Genomic DNA, 22,334 nt, shown 5'->3' with positions numbered 1-22,334 from the left:
TTCAAATGATGAGGTTCAAAAAAGGATGAACTGGCTTAGTGTATAACTTTAAACTCCCAGCTTCTTTGTGATTACATCAACGACATCCATCGCGAATAACCTCTCGTTTAGCTGTTCTCTTCTTCATTTTACTTATTTATTCCGTCTTTTCTTATAGGTGTCGGATTCGGATGTAATTTTACTCAGGGTTGTACAGCGTGCTTACTTATACAATACATTAAGACAATAATACAGTGATAAAAATCAAACACAGTCAGGAAACACATATAAACACACTATGAACAAGCGGACACGTTGAGAAAATAATGCAATTTTACAACAAGAAGAGCGCAAAGGATGCCGGAGTAAATATCTCCATCGTTGTTAATAGGACGAACACGTCGGAGGGGACAACAGCAGGTGTATTTTCTTTTGAACTTGCCCGGAATGAAAGCGCAAATTCCGAGCGTGAATCGTGCATTGAACGTCCCACAACATCCGGTCTGCCCAGCGCTCCTTCCTGTCAGCCAGCGCCGAGCTCTCCATGGTGTACAGCTCGTTGCTCCGTTTATCTTACCTGCAGCGCGGTTAACAAGGCGAGAGAACGAACATGGCGGAAGCCATTCAGAAGAAATTAAAAGCGGAGGTGGAAAAGTATGGATTCATGCAGAAAGGTGAGCGCTTAATAGCGTGACTGTGGGGGTGGCCATGCTGTACCGAGCTAACATATAAGGCAGCTAGCACACACACACACACACACACACACACACACACACACACACACACACACATATATATATATATATATATATATATATATATATATATATATATATATATATATATATACCACGTTTATCGTGGTAGCAGTCCTTTGTCTGAATCCAGATGTGCTGCCTGTCTTGTTTCAGATGTTAGTAAGAGCGTCTCTGCCAGACAGAAGCTGGAGACTCAGATGGCAGAAAACAACATAGTGAAGGAGGTAACTCAGCTCATCTGTTGGCCACAACATGGAACCCCGCCATGGCTTCCTTGGATTAATGCCCACATGGTGTCTCTGTCTGTCTGTCTGTCTGTCTGTCTGTCTGTCTGTCTCCAGGAGCTGGACCTGCTGGACAGCTCCAACCTCGTCTTTAAGCTTATCGGGCCCGTGTTGGTGAAACAGGATTTGGAGGAGGCTAAAGCCACGGTAGCCAAAAGATTGGAGTACATCAATGGAGAAATGTAAGGAGGCGCTCTGTTTATGCCGCTGGCCATTCACCTGCAGCCCCTTGGTCCTTTTAGAGAGGATGATAAACGGTGCCTTGCAAAAGTAGGGACATAGAGCACAGATGTGAAGTGAAGGAGAAATCTGTGACGTGTTTTTCAGTTAAATTATACAAAAAGATGTGCGTTGTATCATCGAGGCCTTCGTGGGTGAACTCTGAAGCCCTTAAATACGATTCAATGCGACCCGCTGCCTTCAAAAGTCATCTGATACGTACTTCTTTCCCTGCTGTGGATCATTTCGTCTCAGGGTTAATCCAGCTGTTCTGTTGAGGCAGGTGCCTTGGAGAACGTTAGCCTTCACTGATGTGGCTGTTGAGGAACGGCGGCGTGAAGAAGGTCGTCGTTCAGATAAAGGCGTCAGATGTCATGTTTGCAGGCTGAGACATGGCAATCACGTGGAAGTAGGTTCTCTGGTAAAAATGCTATGTGTAGCAGAGAGAGAGAGAGAGAAAAAAAAACGCTACACATTGCCCTGAACGCACCACACCCATGGTTAAACATGGCGTCCTGCTTATGGCGGATGCATGTCTTCAGCGGGGACAGAGATGATGAAGGGAGCTAAATAAAAGGCAATCCTGGAAGGAAACCTGCTGGTGGCTGTGAAAACGTTAAGCTGCGTTCACACCGGCGCCGAACGCAGCGAGTGATTTACTCGTTATCCCCGCAGTCAGGAGCGGATTAATAGTAGGTGGTGGGAGCACCGCGAATGGAGCAATTAGAGCGAAACTGCGAGCAGCTCGCTGAACGTGCAGCTGGAGTGCAGGGAAATTATGCTCGAGTTCAACAAAATTTCTCTGAGTTGTCAGAGTGAATAGTTTGCGACAGAAAGGTGAAATGTCAAGCGACCAGCGGAAGCCGGCCAACGCAAAAAATTTCCCCTGAACGCGTTTGGTGTGAACGCACCTATGGACTGAGGTTCACTTTTCAACAAGACAGCCATTCTTAACGTACAGATCAAGCGACAGCTGTATATAATATTCTGCAGTTTTTGGTTGCAACGTCAGAATATGGAAAACTCCAGGGATCGTATTCTTGGAATTAATCCCAACAATGTGGCTACACACGGGTCGGGGGGGATTAAGGATTCCCTTTCACAACTGCTGCACCTCTGATCTGTTTAACTTTAAATCTCTGGCTCTTATGTTGTGATTTCTTATCATGGCGGGGCACGGAAACTCATGTTTTACTCTGGATTACGTTGAGATTAGCAAAAGAAAAAGACAAAATATTTAATAATGACCTGAAACAGAGGTAAACAGCCGAGTCGTGAAGAAGCTGGGTTTGACGCACACACCTATGATAGTCCTTCCTGCTTTCATACAGTGACGTCTACCATCTTCAGGATTATTTACATAAGGTGGGGCAACAAACCATATTTATAACCACCTTTTTTAAATTTGTTGTTCGTTGTGTAACACTTTAAACATTCCAACTTCTTATTTTTGACATTAGCCCTTTAGGGAAAAACTTAAACATTGTTTATGGAGCCAACACATTGTAATTTGTGTTTTTTGTCCATAAGCGTGCCGGTAGCTATAACACAGCGGCCATTCCACTCCAAGAGGCTCCGCCTTGACGTGGACAGATCAGACACGCACTTTAGTGTGTTTTATTCAGGATTTATGTGACAGACGAACTCAAAGTAATTCTTAATTCCATATGAGGGTGATGCATGATTTCTATTTTACTTTTACAAATAAATAAAAAAAATTCCCTGGCTTTATGATTATAGTAGTTTTCCCTCTGGAAGGTGAACCTCTGCCACAATTTCTTTTTTTTTTGTTTTTTTTTTTGCTTTTGCACCCTCTAACAGTTTTCCTTCCAGGATCAGCCTGGATGTAGCTCCATTCATCAAACTGGATCAGTTTTGGTGTCTCTGCTGAGGGAAATCAACCCCACGGCATGATGCTGCCACCTCCATGTTTCCCTGTGGAAATGTTACGTCCGTGGTTATTTACAGCTTAAGTTTTCCGCCACACTTGCATGCAGGCCAGAAAGTTCAGAGCACCTTCTTCCACGTGTTTGCTGTGGCCCCCACATGCCATGTAGCGAGCTGCACGAGGAAGCTGAAATGGGATGAGATTTTTTTTTTTTTAAAGGTCCAAACTGTATGATTAATTTTGAAAGGCACTGTGAATCCACGCCAACACAGGTTAGTTGTGTTGTCTGAAGTGACCGAAATGGCTCCACGCACCTCATTGGCTCTTTCCTTCCTGTCCCATTGCAGTCAAAGATACGAGACGCTCCTGAAAGACTTGGAGAAGAAATCCGAACAGCAGCGAGAGGTCCTGGCGACTTTACAGAGGGACTTTCAGAATGCTCAAGGCCACGCCGGTGGAAAAGTATGATCCAGAGAGCCGCTTTTCAAGCATGCTGAACACCCAGCCCGAGGGACAATAATATAAAGTGAACATATTACATGATCTGAGTCAATTCTGCTTGTTTCTCGTCCTTAATTTACAATGTTCTTACTGTAACTGTCCTGATGTTGCTAATAAACAACTTGTTTTCCAATTTTTTGTGTCTTGTCAAAAAAAAGTGTTTTAATTATGTGACAATCTAAACAGAAATGGCCTGTTTTGTTTCCATTGAACATTTGTTTTAATGGTGGGTGACTGGAGCCGCCCTCCACCACAAGAGAGAGAGAAGGGGAAAAAAACATCTACGTTCACATAAATGTAGCGCCCTCTTCTAGTTTTTTTTTTTTTTAAATGTGCAAAACTAAAATTGACATTTTCCTCAGAGTTTTACACCGACCACAGCAAAATTCGTTAGCTCTACCTGTGTGTGTGTGTGTTCTTGTTTTAAGGACACACCGACTGGACTAAAACCAAACTGCGGTCACTGCCGTGTTTTCTTGCACGAGCCATAAAGCGTGGCGCGTGCAGAGCCATTAACACCCTTGGAGCGGGTGATTGTGTAGCGCGCGCTCCCGCCCGACGGGAGGGGGTTGTAAAGATGGCCGACACGTGTCCGTCATTGGTGTTTTTCCGCTAGTCTCACACCGCTTCAAAAAAAAAAAAAAAAAAAAAAAAAGATAATCTCAGGCTCTGGTGGAAAAAGTCACATCTGTAGGCTGTTTATTGCTGCTTCTCAGGGTGAAGTTTGATTCAGCAGCTAGCCAGATTAATAATACACGACTGCTTGTCTGAGAAAATATATCCTTATTTAATCATTTCCTGATAAAACACCAAAGCTGCAGAGTGGACAGGTCACGGGGGTCTTGTGTAATACAGAAGGGTTGGGTGTGGGAACCTGGGGCCAAAAGGCGTTTGGTCACTTTGCCTTTATGGCCCCTGTCTGGCGTGGGAACCATCAAACACTTGTCAGAACCAACTGCTTGGCTGCTTCTCCATGGGAACAAGTGTAACACTTTTAAACATTTGCTCCTTTTCTCCCAGATGTTAACACCTTTTTTGTCTTGTTTAAATTACTCTAGAGAGAGAGCTGCATTCTCTGCGTGTTTGTTTTCATCAGGCTGGTTTAATTAGAATTTGGACAGATTTCAGCTCTGATTGGACTTCAGCTTTAATTGACTCTAGTCCAGGGGCCTGCAACCTTTACAGCCTAAAGAGCCATTTTGCCTACAGTCCACTTGAATTAAACTTGTTCAGAGCCGCAAATGTTGCCTGGCCTTTTGAAAAAAGACAAGTTATAATTTCTGATAAAGATCTACTGTAGGAAATATGCTGTCATCGTTAAAGAAACGCCCTTTAGTGGCTACTTTGTGGTTTAAAAAAAAAAAAAAAAAGGATGGACAGGATGTTGATATTTGTGGATAATGATGTAAAAAAAAAAAATCCGTTTCCAACATAATGAAAAAATATTAATTAAAAATTAAATATTACTAGCACTTTTAGCATCATTCTGTTGTGAAAATTAAAAGCAATTATTCCAAGACAAAACTGCTAAAACCTGCATTTATTATCATTATTACATTTAAATGCCATAAATAAAATAGAATTTGTAGCCAAAGTTATTAAGAGCCACTGTGAAAGGTCCAAAGAGCCACTTGCAGCTCCAGAGCCGCAGGTTGCAGACCCCTGCTCTAGTCCCATCTGGGCTTTTCTTAAAGCTACGAGGCCCAGGCACTTAAACTGAATTGACCATTTGGGAACATTTAGTTTTGTTTTCCACCAATGTCTCTTGGAGAATTGAAAATAATTTATTAACAGAAAGAATTTATTTTTTAATGAATCATATCATTTAATTTGGTCATGAAGTTACATCAACAAATACATTTACTGGATTAGACTGTGTAAAGGTCAGTTGTATTCCATCCCATATATGCAAATTGGTAGATTTGCAGCAGAGAAAAATATCTTCAACTAGTAGAAAACAAAATATGAACTTGTCAAAGGATTTCAACACCAGGTAATAAGAACAAACTGAAATAGAAGTCAAACTGCTATAGTCGTGCATTACATAAATGTACTTTGAATGAAAGGTAATTCAGGAAAATGCCACATGGACACAGATTGCTTGGTTTGGTTTTTACAACTTATAAAAGACATGAAGTTATTACAAATTAAAATATAGCCTAAAGTACAAATTTTATGCTAGCATGAACACAGTTTAAACCATGAAAAATAGATTACCCAACCCAAGAAGGTCAAAATAACCAGTAATCAAATGTATTCACCTGTTACTACTGGGGTGGGATTATCGGCCATAGATGAACAGTGGATCATTGTGAAGAATATACAAAATTATATAAAGAGTTTTCTTATTCATTTGTATTCAGCCCTCCCAATATTCTCCAAAACAAGATTTCACTGCAATCAAAGCTAAACGTTTTTGGGGTTATGTCTGCTGTTCATGTCTAAAGACTGATATTTTTGACAGTTTGCAAGTCTTGCCACAGTTCCCTATCTGAATGTTGGTCTGGGCTTTGACTAGGCCATTCTAAAAACTGAATATGCTTTGACTGAAACCTTTCTGCTGTAGCTCTGGCAACTGGAAGGTGAACCCTCCCCCCAGTCCTTTCACAGCCTCTCCTGTCCTTTCTTCCAGGATTGTATTTAGCACCATCCATCCTCCCTCTCTGAGCTGAGGAAAAGCATCCTCACAGCATGAGACGGAGATGTTAGTTTTCCACCACACATCATGTTTTGCATTTAGGCCAAACAGCTCATTTAGTGCTATTGTACCAGAGCACCTCACTCTTCCACAGTTCCTCAGTGTCCCCCATAAGGTTAGGTCAAACATCAAACACAAATCCTTATATAATTGCTTTTAACAATGGGTTTCTTATTGCCACTCCTCTGCAAAAGGCAGATCTGTGAATGTGTATCTTTGCAGCTCATCTTAGTTAACAGAACATTTGGCTGCTCAGCAGACGGCTATTTGTTGACAGGTTTACAGTGTCATCATACATTGTCCATTTTTAGATGATGGATTCAATATCCGTGGGATGTTCATCCCTTGGAGCATATCCTACCCCTGACATGTCTTGTTTGTCTTCATGACGCTTGCAGCTGGATTTATACTCACTGGTGGTGGACCTTTTCAGGCCACTGTTGGCTTTAGAGCTATCAGTGAAGGCACACTTTTCATATGTCTTAAAAGTAAACATATTCCTTCCATTTTACAATAATGCACTGCTCTGTGTTAAGTCTATCCCCCAACATCAAAAGTGAAACAGTGTAAGGGGGCATGCATATGTCTCCATTGCAGCACAGGAGTGTAATTATGCATGATAACAACCATCGTTACACAACTACAATGTCTAAGAAGTGATCGCCATGGTGTGCTTTGCACTGACTCCAGATCATGGTTCAGCTAGGCTGGAATTAAAAAGGACGCACTTTGCATTTTGAAACACATTTTATTTGACTTGAACGTGTGCGAGCTCTATTCAAAAATGACCCTGAACCATTGCAGCGTTTGCACCCCGCTGTGGATTGGATGCTGCCGAACCGGTCTGGATTCCGAACACGTGCGAATGACCACAGTCCTCCCCTACTCTACATGTGAAAAAGTCCCCCCCTGAACAGCAGGTAGAGACAAGAAGTCTCCTATCAACATTTCAATAGGCGTCATAACTGCTGTCCAATCTGGATGGAGTACGTGTTAACGTTCCTCTGGATGGGCCCCCTCTTCTCGCCAGCGCAGCCACAGGAACCTTCAAGGCAAAGCCACTCAAGGAGCAAAGAGGCCACTCTGGCCACCGCGGCAGCGGCCAGGAAATTGTGCTGAACGCAAGAGCTGAGAACAATCATGGAAACACTCTCCTGATGTCTGTGATGAGAGGGAAAAGCACCCCCACTCCCCCCCGCTGTGCTAAACAATACAAAGAAAGACACTCAATGCATGGTCTTCAACAACATAAGCTATACATTAAAACTGCATGGTGCAAAAACAAGAAAAACAAAAGAATTCCCCATGGAAAACCTATAGATTTATACAAACTGGAAAAACTAAAGAAGACAAGAAAACAAAAAAAAAAACTGTGCAAAATGTCGGTGCTGTGCAAACGGAAATAAACATTACACAATGTGTTGGTTTACAGCAGCCAATATAATAATCATCTGTATAGAGAAAAGAAATCTGTCAATGTGTCCATTATTTAGGCCAGGGTCTCCACACGGGATCAGCAAAGTTTACAGGAACTGTGGTGGGCGAGGAGAAGGAGATCATCTGCCCGCTTTCAGAATGCTGGAGGAGGAGATGTTGAGGAGACGCAACAGCAGCTGCAGGAGGCGCGTGGGGAGGCACCGGGGAGGAAACCAGCGTCTGAGAGTCTGAGAGCTTCAGAGAGGCTTGGAGCACGTTGCTCTCCTCCAACTCCCGACTCTTTGAGGCTATAAACTGGCTGACCCTGAGCAGACAGGACCTCATGCCATCGTGGTAGCTGTGATGAGGGGTAGGGGGGGCTCTCCGCTCCTCAGGAAACACCTTCCTTGTGGTCTGGTGTTCCTTCTCCAGTCCCTTGTCCCTTTTCAGGAATTCAACAACACTCTCCAGGATCTCTGCCTTCTCTGCCTTCGGATTCTTCAGTTTCTACGGGAGGAAATCATGAGAACAATTCACTTTAGAGAAAGTGAAACCATGTCGCGCTCACACACCTCAAAACTTTGTGTGGCAGTGAATTTGGTTCTTGGGTCATTTCGATTTATCCTAAACACAATTTAATAGTTTACTATTTGTATAAGATTTTATAAAGCATTCACAGTATATAGCCACATTTTTTTTACAGTTACAGTGTTTCTGTTCATGGTTGATTAAAATGTAATGATTTTACAAAACGTAATCAATTTTTTTTGGCAAATGTTTTGTCTATGAATAAAACAACTCTTATAGGCCTAGAATTTGAGGCCACTGGTTTAACACCATTGCAATTACATTTTTAAGGTAATTTTGAGATAACATGGTTCAAATGTATAATAGACTATAAACAGTGTATTTCCTTACAGGGGAATGTGGTAAGATTTATAGAACAAAGGGTTAAATCAGTTACGAAATGTGGCGCGACTGACTACTTCGTTTCGTGACTGAAAGAGTCTGGTACGAAACGACCAAAACTAGGACATGACCCAAACCGGAACAAAAGACCCCGCTGCTGACCGGCGTTATAACGCACATTTATGCTGGTAGAAACCACCTATGTGGAGCAAACACGAACCTCGTTCTGCGTTTGTTCCAGCATCAGAAGCCGCAGGGTTTCCAGACTGTTGTTGATGCGCTCCCGCCTCCGTTTCTCCATCATGGGTTTGGACACCTTCGGAGTGGAGAGGAGAAAACTTTCTGGTAACCTCAAACCACAGCAGTTGAAAACAGTCTGTTCTCCAGCGACGCTCGCCTTACCTTCCTCCTGGATTTGTGTCCCGAGGACCCAGGTGACGATAAAGCCTTCATGCTCCCTCCTTATCTGCTTCCTAAAAGATTTTGAGAACTGAATGAAACGCATCCTTTCCCCTTTACTGATACTCCGTTCATGTCCCTGCCTCTAGCCACGCCTCCGCTAGATGCGCCTCTCCTGCGTCACTCAGCGGCGCACAGAAACCACAGGTTGCAGAGGGATTAAAAGGCCCACTTTACGCACAGAAATCGGACATATTAACGAATTTGGGTTTCTGTTGACTTCAGTGAAATTCTTGGAGGAATCTGAATTATTATCTGGAGTCAAAATAACAAAACAAACACAAACCAACCAACCAACAAACAAACAAAAACCAACAACCATGAATTAAACTTTTCCTGAATCTTTGGGTTGCACATAGACCAATGTCTTTTATCTCACAATTTTTATTATTATTATATTATTATTAGTAGCCAAATGTATGCAAAATGCATGTCTAATTAATTTAATCAAATGGAGACATTTTCTTTCTAAAGTGTTTGGCTGATTTGGGAATCATGTGGGCACATGTTGGTACAAAGTCCATTCCAACCATTAACAGATGTTTAACAGAGAACATACGATTTTAACCAACAAGGACATTCCTAAAGAACTGTTTTCTGAAAACCTGGTGTAAATGAACAACTGAGCGATGACAGACCTCTCACGTCTTTACTATATCATCTGATTTTTTTTTTAAAATAAAAGCCCTCACACTGAAAAAGGATTTTCCTCCTTTCAGATTCCCTGTTTTTGCTTCTGTACTGATGTTACTTATCATGAATTTTATTGTAATAACCTGATTGCAATGTCCCTACTGAAGCTGGCTGGATGGATGATTGCAATGTATAGTTTAGAAATGATAATTTTAATTATTAAGGGCAAATCTGAACCAACCCCAAAATCCTGAGCTTTAGACCAGAAATCAGCTGGTACAAATAAAAATAAAATAGAAACAAACCATAGGTACTAATAGGAGCGAACAAAAACATGTAATACTTTAAATCAATTGACTTTTGGAATCTAAAACTATCCACAACCCAAATAATCTCTTCTTTGTGTTTTTCCTTTTATATAAGAATTAAGGGTACCACATTGTAATAAAACTTACTAGATGGCTAACAAATAGTTTAAAGAAATGTTATGTTATAAACTGAAGTGATCAGCATATATTGTTTGTAAAATATATATTTTCAGTATTTTAACGAGGTGGATGTTGTATTTTTTTTTAAATCGAACAGGTCTCGCCTGAAATGAATCTTGGATCTCAATGAGAAAACCTTTATAAATAAAGGTTAAATAAAATACATAAATATAGGGTCTTCTAGACCAGCCATTAGTTATATAAAATCTGATTAACCTGAAACATAACTGTCCTGGCCTCGGTTCTCCTTATTCTTCAAACCTTAGTTTGCAGCATATTTCACTTAAATTACAAAGGATTACAAATAATTTGACTGGACAAAAGTATCTGTTAGCAGGATAATATTCGCAGCATTTCATGCAAAGATACAATGACACATCAATAATTGGATAAAATATGGGCAGAGCTGTATGTAGCTGAAATTTAAAAAACTTTTTTTAATCTTTGAACACAACAAAGGTGTGCAGATGATTAGGTAACCGTGGAATTGCAACTTTTTAGTTTGTCCCCCCCCCCTTCTTTAGACATGCTGATGCATATTGTGCAAAACTATTTGTCAGATTGTACGTGGACAATATTCCTGGCCCTGCTAACCCAAACGCTACAAAACAAAATAAGATAACATAAAAAGGGCTCTGATCTCGAAGAATTCACGCTAAACTCGGGGTGTATTTTGCGCTCTTGGTTGGCGCTCCCTCTGATCCCCTAAAGAAAGGGTATAACACCGGCATGATCGGATCAGGACGCCCTGCGGAGATTAAGTGGCTTTTCAAGCAACGACACTTCCGTCTGAAATCAAAGAGCGGAGAGATTAGTGGCGCTCCAGAGATCAGCGCTGGGTGCCATGGCCGAGCGGAGGTAGACCCGCTCCGGCTCCGGTGCGGCGCACGTACCGCCAGGTGTTCTGGTGATGACCCGGGTCACCCATCATTTCTGGACATAACACCGCTATTAAAAGTGGAGCTCGAGGACTGACGTCTGCGGCACGCGCGCTCTTCCTGTAAATAAACCTCGAAGTGCGCTCGCGCTGCAGCGCGTGAAAACTAATTGGTTTAAAAAAAGGCGCTCTTTGTTAGCGGAGAAATGAAGCGTCTACTTCTAATATCAGGGCTGCTCGCCCGTGTCACCGCCGACACAAGCAGGAAGCGAGAGACAGAAAGAAAGAAACAAAGAGAGAAAGAGAGAAAGAAACAAAGAGAGAAAGAGAGAAAGAAACAAAGAGAGAAAGAGAGAAAGGGAAGAAGCCAGAGCAGCGGACAACTGGTTGCATTTCAGCAGACGTAGTGGGAAGTCTCAACCATTCTGGCGCACACTTAGCGCCCAGGTGTAACAATCGTCCTCACACCAGGACGCTGGCACGTTTCACTGCCGCCTTTTGCTCCGTGTGGCCGTTTTCACGAGCTCAGGCGTTCGCCTTTAATCATTATCGAAAGTCGGGTTTTAGTATTTATTCGGCAAAAAATTACACAGAATCAGTGTTACGAGTCTTTTACATTTCCACATTTTTTAAAGCTTTTTTCTTTTGCATTTATTTTTTATCTGCAAGAGCAAAACACTGCTGTCTCACACATCATAAAAAGCCCCCATAGCTGCTCATTTTCTCACTTTATTTCTGTTCCCACGAGTGGAGAGACGAGTTCCCATGGTCTCACTTCTTCACTCCATCCACAGTGGAGTGCTAAAAGCAGCCAGAAGGGTCTGGGATCATTCATCGAACAGGTGACAAGTCGCCTGTGACATAACATGATTCATCTTTTGGCTGACTTTCAGCATTTTAACTTATTTTAGTAATAAAGTTGAGTAATGATACATTTAAGAATACCATCCATCCATCCAGGCTGATGGAAGAGTGGGAAGACAAAAAGCCAGAGCCAGAAGCAGTCGCGTCTTGCAATAAACTCACTTCTTCCTCATGGTGAAACATGGTGGTGTCATGCTGTGGTGATGGTTTTCTTCAATCAGACCTAAACAAAAGTGGAATTTGCTATCAGTAACTAAAAGTCACCTAAGTGAAAACGCTAGTAAAAGTCAATGCGTCTCAAATTTAATTAATAAAATACTTTCTCATTCTCGAAGGGAACTTAAATGCTGATGTAAATCCTGTTTTAGTTTTTGTTTTTTTTTCAAAGAGTTGTTGTAGATGATGATGGCTGCAGGCTGGAAGGATCTCCTGTAGCGGTCTGTCTGGAGAAGCTTCTGACTGAAGGCGCTGTTGTTATCTAACAGTCTGATGAAGAGGATGCTCCGGGTTGTCCATATTGTTCTTCGTTTTATGAAGAATCCTTTGAGCAATCATCTCCAGAGGTTCCAGACGCGTCCCCAGAACAGAGCCGTCCTTCTTTATTAGCTTGTTGAGCTTCTTTAAGTCACTGTCTCTGATGCTTCTACCCCAGCAGATGAAGGCAAAGGAGACCACCCTCTCCACAACAGACTTATAGAAGATCTGTAGCATCTTGGTGCAAACCCTGAAGGACCCGAGCTTCCTCCACAGCCTACATTTGTTCTTCCACAATGGTACCAGTGTTTGACATATTCCTTTTTCTCCTGAAAACAGCTGCTATGATTTGTTCGCGTTCAGGATGAGATGACTGTTTCTGTGCCGGGCCACCAAGCTGTTCTCAGATACACGGCATGGCTGCAGAGTCAGTGCAGGTACAACGCTTTGAAATACTATTCATTTCCACATTTTGTCACGTTACAACCAGGAACCTCAATGCAACATACTGAGATCAAAAAAATTAAATAAAATAGAGTAGGGCATAATTGTGAAGTGGAAGGAAAATGAAGCAAAGTGTTCATCTTTCTTCACAAATAAAAAACTGAAAGGAGTGGCGTGCCTTTGCACAAGGCCCCCTTTATTCAGAGACTTCTAAATAAAAACAAGCACCATTTTCTTCAGAAAAATGTTCATGAGTGAACAGAGTCCACCTGAATGTGTTATCGCAGTAATCCACAGAGGTTTGTTGGACAGCACCGTGAAGACCAAGGACCACAGCACAGAGGTCAGGGAGTAAGATGTGGAGTTTCTGAAACAACATCCCAAGCCTTGAACTCCTCTCAGGGCGCTCTTCAGTCCTTTAAAGAGTACGACGCAAGAGCAAACCTACAAAAGACATGGCTGGTCCACTGAACTGACACGACAGCCAAGGAGAGTGTTTGTCAGAAAAGAAGCCAAGAGGCTCCTGGTAACTCTGGAGGAGCTGCAGAGATCCGAAGCTCAGACTGGAGAGTCTGTCAGCCACTGGCTGTCCACTTCAACATCCAGCCTTTATAAAAGAGACGAAAGAGAGCGCTGAAAGGAAGGAACAGGAATGCAGTCTGCCACTAACCGCGAAGAAGGTGCTCTGGCTGGATGAGACCAAACTCTAACTTTTTGGCCTGTACACAAAATGATACGTGGGGCTGAAAATAAACACAACGCGTCACCTTGAACGCACCGTGCACCTGTTGAAAGGTGGTGGTGGCAGCATCATGCTGTTGGGATGCCATTTCAACAAAACCGGTGGAGATGATGATTCCCAAAAGACTTTTTTTATTTGTAACTACAGCAAAAACAAGTTCTACTAAAGATCGGCATGGGAGCTTTGGGGGGGAGTTCAAGTTTATCCTCTGTTGTTTTTTCTTTAAAAGCGAAGTAAAAATCGTGCGTCGTTCGTCCCTTTACTTCCCAATTAATCTCCGCCCTCGCTTGGTCGCGTAAAATCCTAGTGAAATACTTTGAATTGCAACAAACTGTGGGAAAGTGCAGGAGGTTTGCGAGGCGCTCTGTATGCGGACCCGCAGTAAAACCTCTCCCCCCCCGACTCACACCTGCCAGCCAATCAGAGGCGGGCCTCCTGGTCTACTTATAAGCACCCACTGCCATCAGGGGGAGGTTTTTCAACTTCTGCAGAGACATTCGGGCAACATGACCAGGAAACCACATGGCCCAACTCCTGAAGATGGGAAGAGTAGAAAAAGGGTAGGAAATGTTTTTTTCTACTAATTATTATCAGCGATAATGTCTGTTTCCCTCCTTTTGTATGTGTTTGACTCGTCTTATTAGCATTAATTGATCATTGTGATGCTTTATCGCTCATAAGCTATAGCTCTTGGGTTGCCAGCTTGAAGTCCTCTTGCAGGTTTGTTCAAAGGACCGTCTGACCTACATGACCTTCTAGGAAAAAGAGCTTTGGATCCAACATTTTGTGTTTCAGTGACATTTACAATAAGCTCAGTGGCTTATTGGAGCCGCAAGGTATTTTTTTTTGCCAACTGCAGGTGACTGTTTGTAAAGCCCCGAAAACTCCAATTTACCTGTTTTTAGATTTTGAAGCCAGTTGTGGAGAAGATGAGAAGGGATCGCATAAATCAAAGTCTCGCTGAGCTGAGAAGTTTGTTGTTGCGTTCCACGTCGGATCCTGTGAGTCGAGTCAAAGCTGCCGCATCTCAGCTCTTACAGTGCCGTGCTAAAGTCTTAAGGTCAATGATGATTTGTGTTTCTGCCCCCTTTGATTCGACCCGCTACGCACACCAGCGACTCCAGAATCCCAAGATAGAGAAAGCAGAGGTTCTGGACCTGGCCGTGGAGTATCTTAAGAAGTGGACCGAAAGGACGGACGTGAATAATGGTCAGTCACAGAAAGCTGTTTATCACCTCCTCACGGTTCATTTCTTACAGGCAAAGCTTTAAGTGTTGCTGCTTCTCTTTATTCCCACCGTATGCGCCTCCCCCCCTGGGCAGACCTGAGGACTCCGGCAGCCTTGGGGAAACTTGGAGCCACAGAGTCCAGAGGTGCGCCTCTCCTCAGCAGTGAGAGCGCAGGTTTCCAGCAGTGTATGGCCCAGCTGAACAGCTACATGCACAGGATCCCGCCGACGCAGAGGACAAGCCTCGCCGAGGGACTCAAGCATCACGCGGAGAGCTGGGAGCCGAAACTGCACTCCGGCCACAGCGTCACCAAGGAGCCTGATGCTGTGGAGGCAGCCTGCCCGTCCGAGAGCAGGGGGGAGGCCCCCTGGCTGCTCTTCCCTTCCCATCCCTCCTTCCGGCCTCTCTCCTGCTCCACACCGTGCCACGACTACCTCTCCCCGCCTCCCTCCCCCTGGTTCTCCCCCTCCTTCTCCGCGTTTACCGCTTCCCCTCCTTTCCCGTCCTTTGCATGTCCCTTCACCTTCCCCTCCAGCCTGTCGCCTCCGTCCTCTAACACCTCCTTCCTGAGCGTCTCACCCACACTTCCTCACACCAGCCCTCTTGGTCTCCACGTCCCCCCACTAACATCGTTAATACCCCCGCTGCACCTCCCACACAGGGAGGTGTCACCAGCAGACTCTCTGTCAACCATCTGGAGGCCCTGGATGGGATGAGAGGCCGACACCTGACGCAGCGGCCGCGGAAAGGACTACCATGAATGTACAATGTGTAAATGAATAAAACTGCCTATATTTTCTTTTTTTTTACTCCTGTAAATAAATACATTATGTATCTAAAGCTGGTAACGCCTCTGTTTGTCCATTTATTTATGCATGGTGGCAACTGGTAGCACTTTTGCATTGCAGCATGCAGGTTCAGGGTTGGAATCCTGGACTGGGGTCTTCCTGGATGGAGGTGACTTTTAGCACGGTGCACGAACCCGGGGGTTGGGGTGTAGCTAAACGACGTAGCATGCCTGTTTTCGGACTGTGAGAGGGAGGTACCTGAAGCAACCTGTGCAAACTCTACTCAGAAAGGAGAAACCCAGGAGTTTCTGCACCAAGGTTTACTTTCACAACATGACAAATCTGACCGTGTTTTTTTTTTTTGTGATGCTTATGTTGCAATACCAACAATCTCACAGGTCCATATATCTAAAGGCACTATTCCACACTTTCAGAAGATTGGGGATTCCACTTTCAGTCTATGGAGCTCGATAAAGTGTGCTTGGAAAATGAGCATTAATACCCACCAGACACCACTGCTTCCATCATAGCGACCCCTATATGAGTCATTGCATCATATCCTACACTTTGCTTTACTGCATTGTGTTCTGTTTTTTTTTCTTTTTTTTATGTGTCTCCATGTAGGTCAAAATGTTCATGTCTAAATATCTTACAAACAAATGCCTCAGTGGTAACGTCTGTCACACTTTGAGCTCCATAGAAAATATTTTATTTTTATTTTCAGGCTACAGTTTTCAAAGACTTGTTTTCTGTTTACAGACACAGATTTTCATGACAGTACATTTGTCAGGAAAGTGCAACGAGTAAGTGTCCTTTTCCCAGGAGAGCTTCAGCTTTTAGAATGAGGCAGCTGTTCGGTATTACTCTGTGCTTTTTACAGTGAAATAAACAGTTTAAACGACAAAACAAACCCATGCCAAATCTCTGCTGAAGAGATGTTTATGAGGAAGATAAAGTTAGCTAAGACTCCCATGGGTGAGGGTATATTCCTTGCCACAGGACCTTTTACAGGTACTCTTCATGTCTAAATGTAGTTTTCAACCCTAACCCTGATTCTGATATTCTGATTAATAATAAAATAGAAAGCTTTAAAAGTCTTATTTTTGCAGTGTTTCTGACAGCACATGATAAAAGGAGTGCCTAAGAGTCAAAATGTTATGTTGTTAGAAAGTATTAGCAATTTATTGGCTTTCATTTTAGAAATAATTGGAAGAATGTCAAAGTTGACCTGGAGACATGCGTTTCCTCATATGGCCAACAGAGGGCAGCATCAGCGCAGCGATGCGCTCAGCAGCAGCAGCAGCAGCAGCAGCCGCGTCTGGGCTCTTGGTCCTCGGCGAGGAGCGTCACTAAAGGGGAGGGGGGTGCTGGGATGGGGTCAAAGCAGGGGATGTCACCGAGCCTCTCCATCAGTGATGAGTCCAGCATGCCTCCTCGTCATTCCTCGCTCGTTTTGTCTCTCACTGCTCGGCTCATTCCATATCTCAAGATTACATCTCCATTACGAGCTCTAAATATTTTCAGCATGGCGGCATCAAAAGATTTGGCCCAAGAAAACAGAATCTACCACATGATACAACATGTCTTTGGATAATTGTTACTGTTCTCCTCCCCCCCCCCCCCCCCCTGCCCTCTTTGCTCCCCCCTTTCTCTCCGGAGGAACTTTCTCTGTGCGAGTGCCATTAGGTCTGAGGTGGCCATTGTTCTTTGTCAGAGAAATGAGAGGCTGGCGCGTCACAGGGAGCTTGGTTCTCTCTCTGCTGCGTCTTCCAGTCGGTCCGCGCCGACGCATGAAAGCAGAGAAGGATGCTCGCTGAGAAGAGGACGTTTTCCGCGGCACGGCCCATAATTACTAGGGAAAGGAATCACGACTAAGGAGTGACCCACCTGACAGCGGCTGAAAGTTTCCCTGGCATTTTCTGAGAACAAGCCGATCCTGTTACCCTCTTTAATCACCGCTGCTTCTTCTTCTTTTCTTCGTTTGCTTGCGTGCATTCCTGATTTAAAAGTGTCGGGCTGTAAAGGTGTCACGGGATGTCACGTCACGGTCTGCTGGGAGTCTTTGAATTCCTGCGTGTTGGTGCGTTTCGCAGATCCAAATGCGCAGACAATGCCGGTGTCAGCCGCGTCCGTCTCACATGCATGCACTTGCAGACGCTGACAGCATGAGCGGTAAACAGCATGCGTGCTTTCTTCTGCTGGCTTCGCGCTCGGTGGGACTATCCCGGCCAGGACTGATCCAAATGGGACTTTCTCCTGCCCTATTATAGATGTTTTCTATTTAGGCTTAACTTAACAGCTCCCTCAAATAAACAGTGTTTTCATCAAAAGAAATCTGGCACTAAGAAAAAACAGAAACTGAATTGCTAGTTTGCCCCGAAGTTATTAGTACCCTTTCTCACATTTAACATTTAGTGTTCTTTTAGACTCAGAAGTATAAAAAAATAAGAGAAATTTGCTGATTTCTGATGTCTATTTTTTGAAATTGAAAGTTTCTGATACTGAACTTCAGTCTAGCCACTGTGTGCACCAAAGAGCTGCAGACATAAATGACTTAGACATCTGAAGGGTTGCATCAGCGGATCACACAGTTCTATCCAACCTGTCCAAAAGCAAGTAGCTATGGCTACAACATGCTGAGAAGTACCTTATCGTTGGCTTGTTTTGCGATTAGCAGTCAGTTTGGTCACTGTGCAGAAGAATTAGCAACTCTTACTGCAACTTGCAACTTGACTTGTGATGATATTATTTCCATTTCTTCTTCCAGGTCAGAAAAATCGACCGAAATGCTGCCAAAAGTGTGCAAATCAATAAGCTGTCATCGCTCATAAAACATTTAGATCATTACATTAATGAAGCTTTTTTTATTCGTCTTACAATGCTTAAATAGTCGCCCATATGTTTTTCAACCTCTTTCACTGCAAATGTTAGTGTTTGATTTTACAAAATGCGGGGAAATGCATTATCAGCTTGTTTTGCTCGTGACAAGCCGGGTCACCAAGCACGTATCTCAGTGGTTGTCCAGTTTCCAGTTGGAGTTTTGGGCAGCATTCCCACAATCTGAAAATATTTAGGATGATATGAACCCGGTATTCAGCAAGACACTTGAGGTAAGGTTAAACAGGATGTATTGAAGGGATGATGGGTCAGCCAAGCTGACAAAAACAATCCACAAAAGGTACAGAGCAGACATCAAAGGTAAAAACAAAAACTGGGGAAGACTCAAAAACAGATCAGACAACCAGATGCACAGGCAGATACAAAAATGCAGGATGGTTCTTACCAGTGGATAGGTGAAATGAAACATGTGTGACGTTCTGGCAGGGAGCAGAGAACTGAGGCAGGTATAAATAGGCAGAGGAACAGGTGAGCAGAGTGAACAACTAATTAATCAGAACAGGTGGAAGTGATCAAGGACGGGGGAGTGACTGAGGGAGCTGACAGGACTAGTGGAAGGGAACAGAATCTAAATAAGGTAAATAGAGAACCACAACTACTACTAAGAACATAAATAACCACCAAGACTAAATAATATGCCAGGGTAAACTAAAATACACAATCTATAACACAAATCAAACAAGACGGAACCCAAGACAGAAAGGTATACTGACTAATCAAATAAATATACAACAAAACAAAACCCAGAATATGACACAATCATGACTTAGAAGGTTGAAGGGTTCTCGTCCAAGATGGCTGGTATGTACAGTTGATGAAAGAAAGAAATCTTTATTTGTCGTTGCGATTGTATATTCCAACCAAATTAGTCTTCTGTATTTTCCCCATAACTTAGGGAGCCATAGAAGGAGTCTGTGTCCAAGGGTCCATCTCAGGGACCCATAGTGGCAGTCTGCTGGGTTCGAAACGGGTACTTCCAGCCTTCTTAGACCACAAGCGCACAAAGATGTGCACACGTATGCACGCACACACACCTAACCACTAACCAGCCTAACCCTAACCCTTCACCAGTCTTTGTCGGACCGGGGGATCGAACCGGCAACCCGTTGGTTACAGGATGACCTCCGCCCACATGGCCGGCAAACCTCCAACGCATGATCAATGTTGCCGCAGAGTCAACAACACGATGCAGGCGACTGCTGACCACTGCCACGTGCTCATCCAGGAGGCAGGAATGCTGCGAGGCAATGACTCCATGCAATCTGCTGGGTTTCCTTAGATAAAACCATTTTAAACAATATCGCTGTGTGATCTGATAGAACTGATTTTGTGTAGCGCCTTGAGATGACGTGTTGAGAATTGGTGCTATTGTAAGGGATGATGCCCTTCGAGCCGTCCATTATCAGGAATTAATGGAGGACGCAGAGGCATGAACCGTCCGAATTGAAGCGGAGGACGGTTGCTTCAGGAAAGTCCATTAATCTCTCATAATGGAAACCTCAAAAGGCATTATCCTGCTAATACCATGGTCAAAGAAATAAATATTAAATCAATTATTAATACTGTGATGTATTTTTCAACGTTGAAAGCAAAATTTATTCTCAAAAACTATGTGATATCTCTGATTTTGACATGCTGCCAAAGTAACGTTTGAGCCGGCGTAATAATTTAAAACAATCAGGCTATTTGACAGGAACTGTGTCATGGGTGTCCTAAAACACACGGACACCCTGCAGTCAATCAGGATCGAGTATTCAGCCAGACCATGGTATAAATAAACTGAATTGAACACCACGGTGGTGGCAGCATCATGCTGTGGGAATATTTTTAGGAGCAGGTATGGGTTTAAGGGGAAACATTTAAATGTGTTGGAATGGCCTAGTCAAAGTCTAAACCTCAATTCTATTGCAAATCTGCTGTTCACAAAAGAAAACCACCCAACGTGAAGGAGCTGGAGCAGTTGTGTCTTGAGAAATAGATAGATATCCCAGAGGCAAGATGAGGCGAGCTCACAGGAACTGATCCAGAGCCACTTGCAGCTGGGAGCTCTGCAGAAGTTTAGGGGGTGTCAACAGCTATCCATGCTGAAGTTCTCTGGTACTTTGTCCTGGCTGTTGTTTGCTTCATGATGAAAAACAACATATCATCAACGCTGTAGGGATGTTCTGCAAATGAAACAATGTAAACACTCAAACCTTTTTAATTCGAGAGTTTGACTCAACAAAATCCTATCTATCTATCTATCTATCTATCTATCTATCTATCTATCTATATATATATATATATATATATATATATATATATATATATATATATATATATATATATATATGATTTTGGAGATAGGCACCAGCACTCCTCGCGACCCCAATAGGGAGCATGTTAGATAATCAAAATTGCGCTGGATAGCTAAAATGTTAAAGAATGAGCTCCAATGACTAGTTTTTATTTAAAATGCCCACAAAGGGAATTCATTTAACTTTTGAAATCATAGCATCACCTCATGAACAATGTTTTCTTGTTGTTGTTTATGTAAACTGTTGTGTATAAATGAATTGTCTCCAGTATCAATAAAAAAGCAAAGATTAACTGAAGCTCGACTACAGGTTTGGAGGGTGCCCTCTGCTCCTTGTGAGGTGTGGTGAATCCCTCAAACTTCCATTAAATAGCTTTATTCACAAAAAATAGCTTTACTGTTTGCCTGAATTATTGATAACTGTAGCCTTTTAGAGCTTTTTAGAGCTCTTGTGTTGATGTCTCCTACAGGTAGCTAACAGTTTTCGCAGACCCCACACATCCTGAACACAAATTGCTTAGACTTTTACATCCGGGTCAATGCTACAGAGCGTTATTTGCAACAACCAGCCACCACAGAGACGGTTTCTTCCCCCAGACTGTCCCTGAGATTGATGGACAGCCAGAGTACCCAGATCATAGATGCTTAAAGATGCTGCGCTAATCCAAACATGTCTTCTTCTTTTTTTTTTCCCTCCTGTCTTCATTGAGGGCAATTGGGGAACCATAGTCAAATGTTCCTAATTTTTTATTTTTTTTAACAGGACTGGTATGCTTCACAATAACCTTGGTGTTTTTATTGTTTTTGTACAAAAAAGGAATGGCAAAACGATAAAGATATATTCAACTGTACAGTGTCTATTTCCTGCAAGCCTTGAACTCTGCCGTCTGGTGCGCTATCTGCGAAGCTGTCTATTTGTGTAGGAGTGACTGTGCATTCTTTTGGAGTTGAGTCAATTTGTTTAACTTTGCAGTTTTCTGGAAGCCGGCGCATGTGCTCGCTGCTTTTTATCAGTAATATTTAAAGGCCTCTGCAGACTCAGTCCGTATCCCTGGTGGAGGAGGACTCCTTGCTCAGATCACATGTCAATACTCAAGAATGTAGATCTTTCATTACCCACAACTAAATATCATTTCTTCCTCCCTTTCATTTCTCGCTTTCCCCCCCCATTTTTGGCAAAGCTTCTTTGAAGTAAACAGGGAAAGGATCCCAGACTGTAGCAAATTACCTGAGGACTGAAACATTTTTGACATAAGTCCCGAGAGACGAGGGCGAGCCACTTTTCCCGGCGGCCCCTTTGGCGTTTTTAATCTGAGGCCCGAGGGAGACAGCGGCGCTGACAGAATGATGGGACAGCTGGACGTGCTTCCAGGCCAGCAGCAAAGAGCAAAAGAAAATCCAGGATAAGGGCCACTGCAGACGTCTCAGCACGGAGCCAGCAGCTATGGACAGATGACCAAAGCAGGACAGCGCATGAAAGGAGTTCCCGC

General features: G+C 43.3%; 3 protein-coding genes across 6 annotated transcripts; 2 read left to right on the top strand and 1 right to left on the bottom strand.

Moving 5' to 3' along the window:
- The first annotated feature begins 466 nt into the window (after positions 1-466).
- pfdn6 (prefoldin subunit 6) lies at positions 467-3,762 on the top strand. The gene is made up of 4 exons (XM_012866794.3): positions 467-653; positions 891-961; positions 1,079-1,203; positions 3,476-3,762. Exons 1-4 carry the CDS (start codon positions 590-592, stop codon positions 3,594-3,596), a joined length of 381 nt encoding a protein of 126 aa, XP_012722248.1. The 5' UTR covers positions 467-589; the 3' UTR covers positions 3,597-3,762.
- Positions 3,763-6,939: 3,177 nt separating this feature from the next.
- On the bottom strand, positions 6,940-17,801 carry her5 (hairy-related 5). 4 transcript variants are annotated; one of them, XM_012866807.3, is made up of 5 exons: positions 17,538-17,801; positions 12,136-12,196; positions 9,055-9,125; positions 8,873-8,968; positions 7,813-8,250 (listed from the first exon to the last, which is right to left on the bottom strand). In XM_012866807.3, exons 3-5 carry the CDS (start codon positions 9,103-9,105, stop codon positions 7,813-7,815), a joined length of 585 nt encoding a protein of 194 aa, XP_012722261.2. In that variant the 5' UTR covers positions 9,106-9,125; positions 12,136-12,196; positions 17,538-17,801. The 4 variants fall into 4 exon arrangements, with proteins under 4 accessions (XP_035983492.1, XP_012722261.2, XP_035983493.1 ...); XM_036127599.1 differs by lacking the exon at positions 17,538-17,801 and adding an exon at positions 16,879-17,272 and having other exon boundaries at positions 6,940-8,250; positions 8,873-9,125; XM_036127600.1 differs by having other exon boundaries at positions 8,873-9,125.
- her11 (hairy-related 11) lies at positions 13,807-15,841 on the top strand. Its single transcript, XM_036127597.1, has 4 exons — positions 13,807-14,193; positions 14,539-14,634; positions 14,749-14,842; positions 14,956-15,841. The coding sequence occupies exons 1-4, from the start codon at positions 14,002-14,004 to the stop codon at positions 15,576-15,578; spliced, it is 1,005 nt and encodes a 334-aa protein (XP_035983490.1). The 5' UTR covers positions 13,807-14,001; the 3' UTR covers positions 15,579-15,841.
- Positions 17,802-22,334: the final 4,533 nt, after the last annotated feature.

The sequence above is a fragment of the Fundulus heteroclitus genome, chromosome 23, assembly GCF_011125445.2.
Source record: "Fundulus heteroclitus isolate FHET01 chromosome 23, MU-UCD_Fhet_4.1, whole genome shotgun sequence".
Taxonomy (NCBI): domain Eukaryota; kingdom Metazoa; phylum Chordata; class Actinopteri; order Cyprinodontiformes; family Fundulidae; genus Fundulus; species Fundulus heteroclitus.
The sequence above is the reverse complement of the archived record's forward strand: the minus strand, read 5'-3'. Positions and strand labels throughout refer to the sequence as shown.

What these genes read in the sequence shown, in the direction of transcription:
- pfdn6 (XM_012866794.3), top strand. Translation starts at nt 590, where the DNA reads ATGGCGGAAGCCATTCAGAAGAAATTAAAAGCGGAGGTGGAAAAGTAT. An exon ending in GTATGGATTCATGCAGAAAG is followed by an intron (nt 654 to 890) that starts GTGAGCGCTTAA and finishes GTCTTGTTTCAG; the next exon opens with ATGTTAGTAAGAGCGTCTCT. An exon ending in GAGTACATCAATGGAGAAAT is followed by an intron (nt 1,204 to 3,475) that starts GTAAGGAGGCGC and finishes GTCCCATTGCAG; the next exon opens with TCAAAGATACGAGACGCTCC.
- her11 (XM_036127597.1), top strand. Translation starts at nt 14,002, where the DNA reads ATGCGGACCCGCAGTAAAACCTCTCCCCCCCCGACTCACACCTGCCAG. An exon ending in ATGGGAAGAGTAGAAAAAGG is followed by an intron (nt 14,194 to 14,538) that starts GTAGGAAATGTT and finishes ACCTGTTTTTAG; the next exon opens with ATTTTGAAGCCAGTTGTGGA. An exon ending in AAGGACGGACGTGAATAATG is followed by an intron (nt 14,843 to 14,955) that starts GTCAGTCACAGA and finishes CCCCCTGGGCAG; the next exon opens with ACCTGAGGACTCCGGCAGCC.
- her5 (XM_036127599.1), bottom strand. Translation starts at nt 16,921, where the DNA reads ATGCTGCCCTCTGTTGGCCATATGAGGAAACGCATGTCTCCAG. An exon ending in TGTTTCACCATGAGGAAGAA is followed by an intron (nt 9,126 to 12,135) that starts GTGAGTTTATTG and finishes AAAATCTTTTAG; the next exon opens with GAAGCAGATAAGGAGGGAGC. An exon ending in TGGAACAAACGCAGAACGAG is followed by an intron (nt 8,251 to 8,872) that starts GTTCGTGTTTGC and finishes TTCCTCCCGTAG; the next exon opens with AAACTGAAGAATCCGAAGGC.